Source organism: Mesoplodon mirus (genome assembly GCF_964341445.2).
Source record: "Mesoplodon mirus genome assembly, chromosome: 1".
In the NCBI taxonomy this organism is placed as follows: domain Eukaryota; kingdom Metazoa; phylum Chordata; class Mammalia; order Artiodactyla; family Ziphiidae; genus Mesoplodon; species Mesoplodon mirus.
The window spans coordinates 11019553-11031837 of record NC_138976.1 but is presented as its reverse complement, the minus strand read 5'-3'; the positions used below and the strand labels follow the sequence as shown (position 1 = coordinate 11031837).

The following is a 12285-nucleotide window of genomic DNA, read 5'->3' as shown; positions in this document are numbered from 1 at the left end:
CCCCTCACCCTTCCCTGCCACCTAGGGCTACTGTCTTTGCTCTTGAGGGTATGCCTAGCAAGTGACAGGGAGGCAGACCCTGGAGACCTCCGGGGCCTGGGTCACAGAGCACCTGACCTTGGCTGCACCTCTGCCACCGCTGCCCCCTTAACCACCCACCTGGTGGGAGCTGCCAGTGGGCCAGTGCCATCAGCCTGGCATGACCTTTGTCACTGCCCAGGTTAATGGGGCGAAGTTTCACGCTGGGTGATCCCGGGCTTTGCCAGAACTCCCGAGGTTACAAGGGAATCAGGAAAAGGAATTCTTATGTCTCCCGCGTGGGTTTTGGCTACCTGGGCCCCTTCCTGATGTCTGGGCAGTGAGTTCTCCACAGAAGTTTCTCTTGCCAGGAATAGCCACCCTTTCAAACCTTAAAAAGAGAGCAGGAGAGGAAATTAGGGGAGTCCAGGGGTTGAAGAACTTCTCCTGTGTAGAGGCCACTGGTGGCATTATGGATGTCCTCCTGGGCCCGGGGCAAGCTTTTTACAAACCCTGAGCCTCCATCTGCCTGAGGGCTGCTCTGCTGGGTTTCCCCCTTCGGCTGTTGGTTGGCAGGGCAGGAGCCTGGTCTGAGACAGGATATGGGAGAAGAGGAATTTCTGCGCTCCCCAGGCTTCTCCCTCCTGGCTTCTGGTGTTTATGTACTGGGTCACCCTCCCTCTGCGGCCTGCTGGGGCCACAAGGAGAGTGATTTGGTCTCTGCCCTTGAGGAAATCTCCATTTGAGGGAGAAGAAGACGTGTTCAGGCAGTGATGGCACAGAGACCAGGTCAGTGGAACCTGGGAGTAACTGACTAGAGGAGTCCAGGAAGGCTGCCTGGAGCGGGTGCCCTGGGTTGGGCCTGGAAGGAGGATCCAGGTTTGCCAGGAGGCAGTTCATTCCAGGCAAGGGAGGCAGACCCCGCTAAGGCCTTGAGGAAAGAGCAAGTTCATTTCCCTGGAGGGCAGGGGTCCTTGGGATGGTGGACCTACCTAAGGGGTCTGAGGCTCCTCGCAGAGTGAGACCCCCCAGCTTCCCCCAGCTCCATAGTGGTCTCCAAGGAGGTCCCCAGGCAGATGAGATTAAAACCCAGACTTTGGAGAGAGTCAGATCTGGGTTCTAACACGGGTGCGTGCCATTTACCAGCGGCGAGGGCTTGGCAAGTCGCTTAACCTCTCGGCACCTGCGTTTCCTCACCTGTGAGAGGGCAGCGCAGACACTGCGGAGGAGTGTGCCGAGGTGCTGCGTGTCGCTCCCTGGTGCAGAGCGAGCACTCAGCAGATCTTCCTTCACCAGGTCCTGGAGCCAAAGGCCCTCCTGGGTAGAAACCAAATGCCTCATTGCTCCTTGAACTGAGAGATGTTTACAGCTCCTACATTTTTTTTCGTCCAGAATTGGGATTTATTACCCGAGAAGGAGAAAGTGAAAGGTGATCTGGAGCCGCCTCCGTTGTAAAAAGGCTCAGGGAAGCCCTGCAGTGTGGGTGTGATGTGTTTTGAATTGCCTGGTGATCTCTTCCTGCTCTGAGACCTTGGGGATCCTGAGCGTGGAGGCAGATGTTTCTTGCTTGGGGCATCAGGAAGGTGGAGGAGCCCCCCTCCACTGACTGGGAGATTGCAGGGTGCTTGGTACCACCCGACTGCGTCCACCCTGCGGGGTCCAGCTGTTTCCTCTTTATGGATGAGGTAGGGGGCGGGACTTTCCCAGGATTCCACAAGAAGTGCAGAGCCTGATTACGACCCAGGACCCGGTCCTGACGCAGGAGGGAGACTTTACCCCGTGAGAGGTCATAGGTTCCAGGCAGAGGCTGGTGTGTGGAAGGGCCTGGAAGGTCCAGGGTGCTGTGTGGTTGGGAAGGGGAGGCCCTCACGTGCAGGGGCCTGGGGCGGGGTAGGCTTTAAGGAGGGCGGGCCAGCGCCAGCTGCACAGAGTTTGGGATGCCTTGCTCAGGCGTGTGGGCCTTTTTCTGCGAGGTTTTGGGTGGGGAGAAGCAGGTTGGGATTTGTGTCTTGGAGGGGAGACCCTCCTTTGGTGGGCTGGAGGTCAGGTCATCAGGCAGGAGGCAACTACAGGGAGCCCACCGAGAAGGGGCCAGGCCAGCAGAGGGCAGGGGCTCTGGGTAAGTGGAGACTTGTTTGGGGAAAGAACCAGCAGCCCTGGATGAAGACCAGGTGTGGGCTATGAGGGAGGGCGAGGCGTCCGGAGGAGGAGCCCACGTTCCTGCCGGGTTCCTGGGCAGACAGGAGACCCGTCGCTGAGATGAAGACCCAGGGAAGGGCAGGTGAGTGTTCAGTGCCTGGAACTTTCGGTGGTTGGCGTCTGGAGCTCTGGAGGGAGGCCCTAGGCTGGAGAGAGATGGGGGTGGGCGGTGGGTGAGGAGAGGGGAGCTGGAAGAAAAGGATGGGGTAGGGTGCCGGGGAGGTGAGCTGGGTGGGTGCTGCATTGCCCCTCGGCCGCTGGCCTCCGGGTTCTGCAGACCCACCCCGTGAGAGGCCCCACTGCCCTGAGGAGGGGGCTCAGGGACCTCTCTGCACAGGCTGCACCGCCCTTCCCGGGGCTGCACGTGGTCCCGTGTCTCAGAGAAGCCAGGCTCCTGCCGGTCGTGGAGCTGCGGAGTCTGAGTGGCAAGTGTGGCTTGGGGGCGGGGGGGGTGGCGGTGAGGCTCCCAGGCCCGGTCAGGAAACCAGACGCCATCTGTGGCTCATCCCCTCCAGCTCCCAAGGCCCCCGTGACTCTGGCCTCAGATCGAGCTGCTTCCTGTCAAGTGATGAATGGGCAACGTCTGCTTATCCCAAGACCAGAAGGGAAGGGGGGCCGGGGTGGGGGAAGGACACCGTAGCCAGAGCCACACCTCTGGGCCAGAATTCATTCGTTCATTCATTCGTTCACTCAGTCCCTCACTGTCCGAGGAGGTATGGACTACGGGAGTCAGGCAGATGTGGTTTCAAGTGTCAGTTCTGCCTACTGCCTGCTGTGTGACCTTGGGCCCGTGGCTTAACCAGTCTGAACTTTCATTTCCTCCTCTGCACTACATGGATTATAGCGGCCCCCCACTTAGGGTGGCTGTGAGGTGGAACGAGGCGTGCACGGCCCTTGGCGCGTGCCTGGCGCACCCACAGTGCGGGCTCCGCTAGCGATGCGCTGTCGTTACAGCCGGTCTGCGTGGGTGGGGCGTTCCTTACTGCCCAGGCCTCGTGTTGGGGACACGAAGTCGGTGGCGTCCCTTTCTCTCGTTACTCACAGGCTCCCTGGTCTGAGGAGCAGGTTGAAATGGTAGCTCTCTCCTCTGTGTGGACTGACTTTGGCAAGTCACCTTTTCCCTTGGAGCCTTGGTTTCCTCATCTGCAAAAGGGGGGTGATGGCACCGCTTGGGTTTCTTGGGAGATGTCAGATTACTCAGCTCAGGGGAGGTGTTGCCGTGGATGTTGGCTGATGCTGAAGCTGGTCCGGCCTTGACCTCACCGGTGGCCAGCCTGTGAGGTGCGCGGTCTCCTGCTGGGCCTCAGAGCTCCATCTGTGTAGGGGTGTGCTGGGCCGTACTGGTCTGTGGCACTTCTCCTCTCCCGGCTGGCTGAAGGCCCCCAGCAGTGGGTATCTATCCTAAGCTTCTGTTGCCAGGAGCCTGCTGGACAAACAGAGATAGCCCCTGGTGCCTGCACTGGCGTTGGGTCACTCATTCCGTGTGTGTAGGAGGGTGTGAGGTCACCAGTATGGTTTCCTCCTTTGGGAAAACAACGTGTGAAGCTGTTCATTGAGCAGGAAGGACTGAAAAGGGACCTTCCCCAGAGAAACGGCACAGGGTCCGGCGTCCAGCCGAAGCTGAGTCTCCAAGGTTGTCTTTGTGATTCTCCCTGTCAGCCTGTCAGCCTGGGAGCCACGTGGGCCTTTACCAGCCCCACCCAAACCAGGGGCAGTGACGCCCCTACCCCAGTGGACAGACCGAGAGCATGGCTGGGCTCAAAGCCTTGTGGCCTGACCATACATGCATACATGCACATACAGCATGCAGAAAAGGGCAGGCAGGCACTCGCTGCTTCCACCTCAGGGCTGGGGGGCAAGGTGAGGTGTAGACAGATACTTGCACCCATACGACCCTATCCACTCAGGCCCCCAAACCTGCCCCAAGCTGGGTCTTTGGCCTGAGCCTTGTGGTGTCTTGGGTCATCTTTTACTGGGAGGGCAAGGCCTCAGTGAACCACTAGCCTCCACGAAGTGTGGTATCTGGCAGGAGACAAAGGAGGAATGTGACTTTCCCCTAGACGACGTTTTAGAAATTGGGAAGCAAGTGCCCCAGGTGAAAGTCGTGGTCAGAAAGGCGTCTTGGGAAGCCTCAGAGCCCAGCCTGGTGTGGGAGCCGCTTGCTTCCAGGAAGTGCCTGGATTAAACCCAAGCCCCCACGTCTCCCTGGGACACACCCCACGTTAGTAAGAGGCTTGCCGAAGGCCAGGGCAGGAGGAGCATGTCGGGGGGCTTTGCAAAGGCAGCCCTAGATCTCGTAAGTGACGAGGAGGGTATTTGCTCCAGAGCCATCCCAAAGAGGCCGTGCAGTGCGGTAGACAGAGCATGATCTGGGGGTCCAGCAGCCCCAGCTCTATCTTTTACCAGCTGTGTGACCCTGGGCAAGTCCCTGCCCCTCTTTGAGCCCCAGTTCCCGTGTCTGTCACATGGAGACAGTTCCTCCTCCACTGCCCAGGGGTGGTCGTTGGTCATGACGCTGGTAACAGCTAAAGCCTCAGAGGGCCCTTCACATGTGCCAGGCTCTGTCCTGAGGAGTTTATATCTGTTAACACATTTAATTCTCAATGACCCTGAAAGGTAGATCTTACTGTTAGCCCCATTTTCCAGATGAGGAAACTGACACACTGCGTGGTTAAAGGAAGCTGGGCCAGAACCCAGGCAAGTCAGGCTCCCAAACAGACCCTCGGCCTTACCCTGGGGCTCCTCCTCATCCAGTCCCCGGCTGCCCGGTAGACAGGCACATGTGTGGAACCCAGGTTGGGAAGCAGACTCTGCCACCCCAGCGCCCTGGAAATGCAGGGCTCTTGCTCCTGGCAGAAGAAAGGCCCTCTTTGAGGTGGCGCTCCGTGTGGCCTGGGGCTCCAGGTCTCACATTCCACGGATTTTTGGCCCCTGACTTGGGCTTGGCAGCCTGGGCCCCATTGTTCTGCAACTTGGCAGGAGCCGCAGGGCACAGGAGGTGCCCTGTGCACGGAGGGGCTTTTCCCTGCTCTCCGTGTCTCATCCCTCCAGATCCCTTTGCCTTGGTCTTTCTGCATCTGAACCCCCTAAGAAGGAGTTTCTGGCAGGAATGTCCAGGGTAAAGGGGTTGGGTTTCTGTCAGGGTGTAGACAAACTGAATACAAATCCTCTGAAATCCAACACCCTGGAGAGCCTCAAGAGGCAGTGGCTGTCTTGGACCTGGGAGGCGCATTGGAATCAGAGCTGGGTTCAGATCTGCCCTCTGTATCCTACTCACGACACGACCTTGAGTCTCCCCCCTCTGAGCCTGATTGCCCGTCTGTAAAATGGGTCTGTCAACAGCCCCGGCTAAGTGGAAGAGATCTGGCCACTGGACGCCTCAGAGAACCTTCACTTCCTTCCTCCCTCCTCCTCCCTCTCTCCTCCCCCTTCCTTCCCCCTCTGCCTCCTTGCCCTTTATCTGGCCCTCTCTGGGGGGCAGGGTGCGGGGGTGGGCTGTGACTTGCAGACTCCTTTCCTGGAGCAAAGGCCCTTCCTCCTCACGGGGACATGAGGTATAGCCAGTTCTATTAGGTTCCAGGCAGAACTGCTCTTAGGCACAGCAGTTTACCCCAGGGGGTTGGCACACCAGGCGTGTGGACAGCAGTGCTGCATCTGCTCGCTGCCATCCTGAAGGGAGCGGGCTCTGGGCCCCCTGTGGGGGGAATGGCTCCTCGTGGCCCACCGGCCCTGGGATCACCCCTACCCACTCAGCACTGCCCCATTCTTTTTTTTTTTTTTTTTTTTTTTTTTTTTCCGTACGCGGGCCTCTCACTGTTGTGGCCTCTCCCGTTGCGGAGCACAGGCTCCGGACGCGCAGGCTCAGCGGCCATGGCTCACGGGCCCAGCCGCTCCGCGGCATATGGGATCCTCCCAGACCGGGGCACGAACCCGTATCCCCTGCATCGGCAGGCGGACTCTCAACCACTGCGCCACCAGGGAGGCCCTGCCCCATTCTTGAGTGAGGGGGCTTGTTCCTTGGGGAGCCACTGGAAAGGAAGTGATGTATTGCTGGTAAGAGCCTGTGAGGGGTGCAGTGCAGGGGTTATGGGCAAAGGTGCCATCACAGGTTTGAGTCCTGGCTTCGTCACCTGTGATCCGTGTGATCTGGGCAAATCTCTCAACCTCCCTGTGCCTCAGTTTCCTCATCTGTAAAGTGGAATAGTAACAGAAGCTGTCTCGTGGAGGTGGTGTTAGTGAGATGGTGGTGAGATGGGCTAACAGAGGTGAAATGTATAAAGAAAGGGCCCAGCATAATAAGGACACACAGTTGTTGGCTTACCATCATTATTACTGTTATTCCTGGTGAGGCCAGGGCCCCTTACTTTGCTCCTGGGGCCCTGTGTGAGGAGCAAGGTGAGCTCCTGAGAGCCTGCAGACCGCCTCTGGGTGCAGATGCTAGATCGCCTCGTGGGGACATGGGGAATGACATTCGCAAATACCTCCTAGGTCTCTGCCCAGTGTGACTTGCCCAAGGTCCCAGCTGGGGAGTGACAGGGTCGAGATACAAACCTAGGCCTGCTGGCCCTAGGAGGCTGGGTGAGGCGGGACGTTGGAGCCAGAGATGGATGCACCATGGTTTCCAGCCCGCGTGGTCTGTGGGCAGGTGGGCAGGTGAGCCAGTCACGCGTGGGCCTGGTCTTTGGGCCACACCTGGTGCCTTCTGAGATAAAGACAGAACCTTTTTGCTCAAGACAGTTCTCCTCCAGCCTTCCCCCGGAGGTCTCCCTAAGGGCAGAGGACGGTGAACATATCACCCCGAGGGGTCTGGGGTTGCAGCCCGAAGCAGCTACAGAGCCTGCAGGAGTCTCCGGTTTTATCTTAAAATTCATGCGCATTTTACATTTTGTTCCCTCTGTATCTGGTTTATTGCTGCACACATTTCCCTCCTGAGTAAACAGCGCAGCCTTGGGAAGCTGCTTGTGTTTATCTGTTTATCCTGGGGCTTTTCGTACCGAGGTCCTCACTGTGTCACCCGGGGTGTGTGCACTCCAGTGCGGAAGCTCGGGCGCAGATGGTGGGGAGGTGCTATGGCCCCATCTGCATTGCAGGAAGCCACCTTGGTGGCCCATCTGGAGGAGGGGGGCTTGGTGGAAAGGGCACCAGGCACGGGTGGAGACCCAGGAGTCCAGGCGGAGGCGAGGCCTGGGCTGGGGCAGAGGTGGGAGTATGGGGCTGGGGAGAGGCCTCAGAAGTACAGGCACACCCCTTAATACCCTCCACATGACACCCCTTTGAGGTAAGAGCAAAGAGATGACAGCAAGAGATCTACCTCTTTATATGTACACATTAGGATGAAGCACATAAGATGCCTGTGTGAGAATCAAAACTGGCAATTGCACAGGCAGGAAACAGCACAGGCCGGGCTGGGTTTGACGGGTTGCTCTCAGCCACCAGGGGCTCCCTGCTAGGCTGAGGCGGGTGCCATCTGCAGACCGTGCCCCTGCTCCATGTGTCCTTGCTTTCTGCCATCTACTTTGTATGCTAGAGAGCAGTTTTACCCCCAAAATGCTGAAGAAAGGGGTGTGAGGGAGGAGCTGGGCCTGCCCTGAGGACATAGAGGAAGGATGGGTGCTGGGCGCCAGTGTGCAGATTCTAGAGAGGCTCGGGGTGCCTTCAAGGGCAGAGGCGGGAGGCTGAAGGTCCAACTCAGCAGGCGATTCAGGGCTTGGTGGCCAAACTCTGACAGGTGTCGTAGACATCTCTAAGCCTGGGAGGGCTGGCCCATCAACTACCAGAAAGAGCTACAGTGGGGAGGAAGGAAGTGTGATCTGTGACCAGATCTCAACGGCACTGACCATAACAGCCCCATTGGTGTGGGTTCCTTTCCCACTGCCCAGATCACCCGGTTCACGCAGCAGGACCTGCCAACCCACTGGACCAGGTGACGCCTATCAGCTTGGGCTTTGGCCAGTGGGGATGGCTGTGGGTGCAGATGACCAGGTGACTTACAGGTGGCGAGAGGCAGAGTCCGTCTAGAGAGAAAGACGATGTCCTGGGTTGGGTTCTCCAGAAGCAGCCCCTGAGACGAGACCGTAGGGGGGACACCATGAGGGAGTCGGGGAGGCAGACAAGCAGGGTGTGATCTCAAACCAAATCACTATCCCGCTTGGGTCTCTGGAGTGACTTACCCCCAGAGCGTCCTGAACAGAGGCAGGGGAACTGGCTTGCACACTCGCCCCCTGGCTCATTGATTCCTAGGGACTCCAGCGCTCCAGAGGGTATAGACAAAGCTCCTCTGATAGCCTGGCCAGCCCTTTGGGGGTCTGTTTGGGGAGGGTCAAGTGAGAGGTGCCCGTGGGAATGCCAGGGAGGGGTCTGGTGGAAGGAACAGCAGCCTGATTAGGGGGCCCTCGCCACATGCCCGCCCTGCACCGCGTGTCTTCCAGGCATCCTGGGGGAGCCCAGGCCTGGCCCTGGACACCGAGGTTTAGGTGTTGTAGAAATGCTTGTGGGTGAACGGAGGGCTTTCCTCCGGGGAGGAGCGCTTTCCCTCTTGCGTCCAGGAGCGCTGCTAGCCATACAGCGTCTTCGTGTGCCTGAGCCTGGGTCCTGCCCTGGAGGTGCTTGTCTGCTGGGGAGGCCAGCAGAGGCTGCCTGTGACACCAGCAGTGGAAGCGATCTTGGGAGTGATACTGAGATGGCCTTTAGCTCAGGCCTGGGCACATGGTGGGCAATTAATCAGGACAGCTACTGCGGTTACTATGGCAGCTGGTGAGTGGCATCCTTGACTCTCCTGTGGGCCTCTGATGTGGCAGCCCAAGCCCTGGAGGTTGAGGGGGCTGTTCCCTGTGCAGAGGGCTCTGCCCCTGCCTGGAGGTTTGTGCAGGACTTGAGTAGGACCTGTGGCCTCGGCCTTCCCAGTGTCTGGTGCACCAGGTCCCAGCAAGGACGGGCATGTGGGATCCTTCCTGCAGCTGCTACTTGCAGTCTGACTCAAGGCCTCTCTCTTCTGGCCACTAGGCTGCCAACCTGGGTTTGTATGGGGGTGAGGCACGGAGGACAGTGACGGGGCAAGAACAGGCTTTGGAGTCTGGCACACGTGGCATTGAATCTGGCGCCTCCCTTGCTGGATGGTGGGAGCACCTTTAGACTTTTCCCTGCACAGAATCTGTGTTCCCCTCTCTCCAACGGGGTTGGCCCTAGCCACCTAGTCGGGACAGCGTAATGGAGGGAGGTGTGTCACATGGGCCGTCGAGCTAGTTCTGTCACTTCCAAGCGGGATAACCAAGGGCAAGTTACCTAACAGCTTGGCACCTCAGTCTGCGCATCTGTAAAATGGGACAAGTGAAATTACTTCCTCGATCCGAGGGCCATCGAGAAGAGAAAGTGCACAGGCCTGTGTGTAAGAAAGCCCTTCTTTTCTGTTGCAGCCCGTGTCCTCGTGAGGCTGGCATGCAGGATGGCAGGACAGCCTAGCCACCTGCCCCATGGAGGGAGCCCGAACAACCTCTGCCACACCCCGGGGCCCGCGCACCCTCCCGACCCACAGGTAAGCCCTCCTCCTTCATCTGCAGTGCACTGGAGAGTCTTGGAGGAACACAGATCCCTGAGGCTGCTTTGTCCCGGCCACGGAAGGATGCCCCTGGGCAGCCCCCAGGCACCTGGAATGCTTCCAGTAATGGGAGCAGAATCACTACCCAACCATTCTGCCCTCCATCCCAGCCAGCGACACTCACAGATGCCTCGCTGTTCCACACGCTGGGCTGGGATGCCAGGCCCTGGTCCTGTCCCTGGGGTTTCCATGTGAATGGAACAGCTTTATCTCAGAGGGATCAGCACTGGTTAGAAGGACAGACATAGAGGGAGTCGTGGAGGCCCCAAGGAGAGTGAGGGGCGCAGGCGAGTGGATGGGGTGCGCTTGGGGTCGGAAAGTGCTTCCTGGCTCTGAGCTGGTCTGCCTCCTTTCTGGTCTCAGCTGCGTTCTGGCCCTCTTTAGCCTCTTTGTCTAGGACCCGCAGAGCTTTGGGGACGCTGGTTTCCTTACACTGGCCCCACCCTCTCGGAGAGCCAGGCAGCCTTTGGCAGCTTTTCGGAAAGTGGCTTCTGGGGTTGTGAGCTGCTGGCATGCCCCATGCCTTTGCACATGCCATCCCCTGGGTCTGGGGTGCCCTCCTTGACACCTCCAGGCCTCAGTCCAAATGCCGCTGCTTCTGGGGAGGCTTCTTGTTCCAAGGCACTCCCTGCTCTGTGCTGTCTCCACACCTGCGCACAGGCACTAGGTCATGGCCGTGATCGCACCCGCTGGGGCACTGGCTCCTGGGTCTGCCTCCCTTCCTGGACAGAAGGCTTTGGGGTGGGGCTTCGCCTGCCAAGTTCATGAACTGCAGATTCATGGAGTGCACCACCCAGGACAGCGCTGTGTGTGAACAGACCCAGGTCTGGTCTTAGGGAGCACACAGCCTCACAGGAGAGAAAGACAAGAAAGAAAGCAGAAGAAACGGGGGGGTCAGTGGAACTCCAGCAAGGAACGTGGTCTGAACTAGGGGACCAGAGAGGCCTCCTGGAGGAAGTGGCTTGCAAAGAACTGGAGGGGACAGAGAGCTTGGCTGGGCAGATTGGCCGGGGCCAGGTGCTGTAGCATCCTGTGGGCAGCCTGGAATGATGAAAAGTAATTGTCCAGGGTTGGCTTGTGTCCCGGGCCTGTGAGACCTAAGTCAGGAGGAGACTCAGAGTCAGCCACCTTCCTGAGCCATGGAAGGATTGTCAGAGCTTCTAACTGCCTAGTCCTGTTGGAGGACTTCAGGTGGACTGGTGTTTGACCTGCTTGGGCAGGGTTGCCATGTACAGTTGTACAGGTTCTACACTGCCCAAAGGTGCCTGGCCAAGGAGGCAGGTGAGTCTGAAATCCTTCTCCTGCGCCTGAGCTGTCATCAAACTGTGCTTTCTGGTGTGACGCTGCATCAGCCCAAGGGAAGGGGCACATCTATAGATTCACACAGAGGTGACATGTTAAGTAGGAGAAACTGTGTATGTGCACGCACACACGCACAGGGGATCCAGAGGCATCTATGCTATTCATCCTCCCCATTCCAGTTCCTGGCTGGGATGCAGGGGCCCATTTCCTAGGTGGAGTTTGGGGAGAAAGCTGGGAAGCCCATAGACACTGCTGGTCCAGGGTCCACCAGGACACGTCCCCGACGGCTGGGGGCAGTGGGGCTTCCTCGGGTAATGTAGCAATTTGTCATATTAAGTCATTCACTAACAATTGAGTCCCCCTTGATTAATCTCCCAGAATTAGCCAGTTGCATTTTGAGCAATTAGGGTTAATTACAGCCTCATTTGGCAGAGCAGAGAGTCCCGTAATTATGTCACAAACAAGGCGAGGAGGTGGCAGGCTGCCGTGGCAGTAGCATCTTCTGGGTGTCCCCTCTCACGTGTTGGAGTGGGTAATGACATAGTTAAGTGTAATTAGATACGATTACTCAGCGTTGGCTAGCGGCTGGCGGGAAAGATGCCCCTGGTTCGCCAGCATCTGGCCGGGTCTGCAGAACTGGGTCACAGCCGCATTGATGCTGGGGCTGCTGCAGGTCAGGGCTGGAATGAAAGCAGTCAGACGCTTTCTCTCTCCTCGTCTCATAGGGCACTGGTATTTAAACACTGTCTGGGGAGAGATCACGGCTGGAACCTTGCCTGTTTTCAGGACGTAGAAACACCTCAAAGTGACGGCACAGGCATTTTCCTTTATGGCAGGAGGCACTGCTGTTTCCCTGAAATCACCCTGAGAGAAAAGAGCCGGGCTGCATGATGGCAGAATGCTGTGCTCTGGACCAGCCTGGGTTTGGTTCCCAACTCCATCCCTCACCAGCTAGGTGACATTGGGTAAATGACCTCTCTGAGCCTCAGTTTCCTCTTCTGTAAAATGGGGCCATGAAGAAAGTGAGATGGTATATTTTAAACACCCAACATGGTACCTAGCATTGTTGGTGTTAAGGAAATGGTATGTCATTGATCTTATCCTTATATTTTAAAAATCATTTTGGTTTTCACAGCTAAAGAGCCCAGGGCTGGAAATACCCCCAGTGTAGA

At 58.0% G+C, this 12285-nt stretch overlaps 1 protein-coding gene across 1 annotated transcript in view; it reads left to right on the top strand.

The window, feature by feature from the left end:
• NEK6 (NIMA related kinase 6) overlaps positions 1-12285 on the top strand; it is a 90005-nt gene that overhangs the window by 40686 nt on the left and 37034 nt on the right. Inside the window, exon 2 of the mRNA XM_082628835.1 lies at positions 9630-9748. Within this exon, the coding sequence (XP_082484961.1) occupies positions 9659-9748 (90 nt within the window). The 5' untranslated portion in view covers positions 9630-9658. The remainder of the gene's footprint in view (positions 1-9629; positions 9749-12285) is intronic.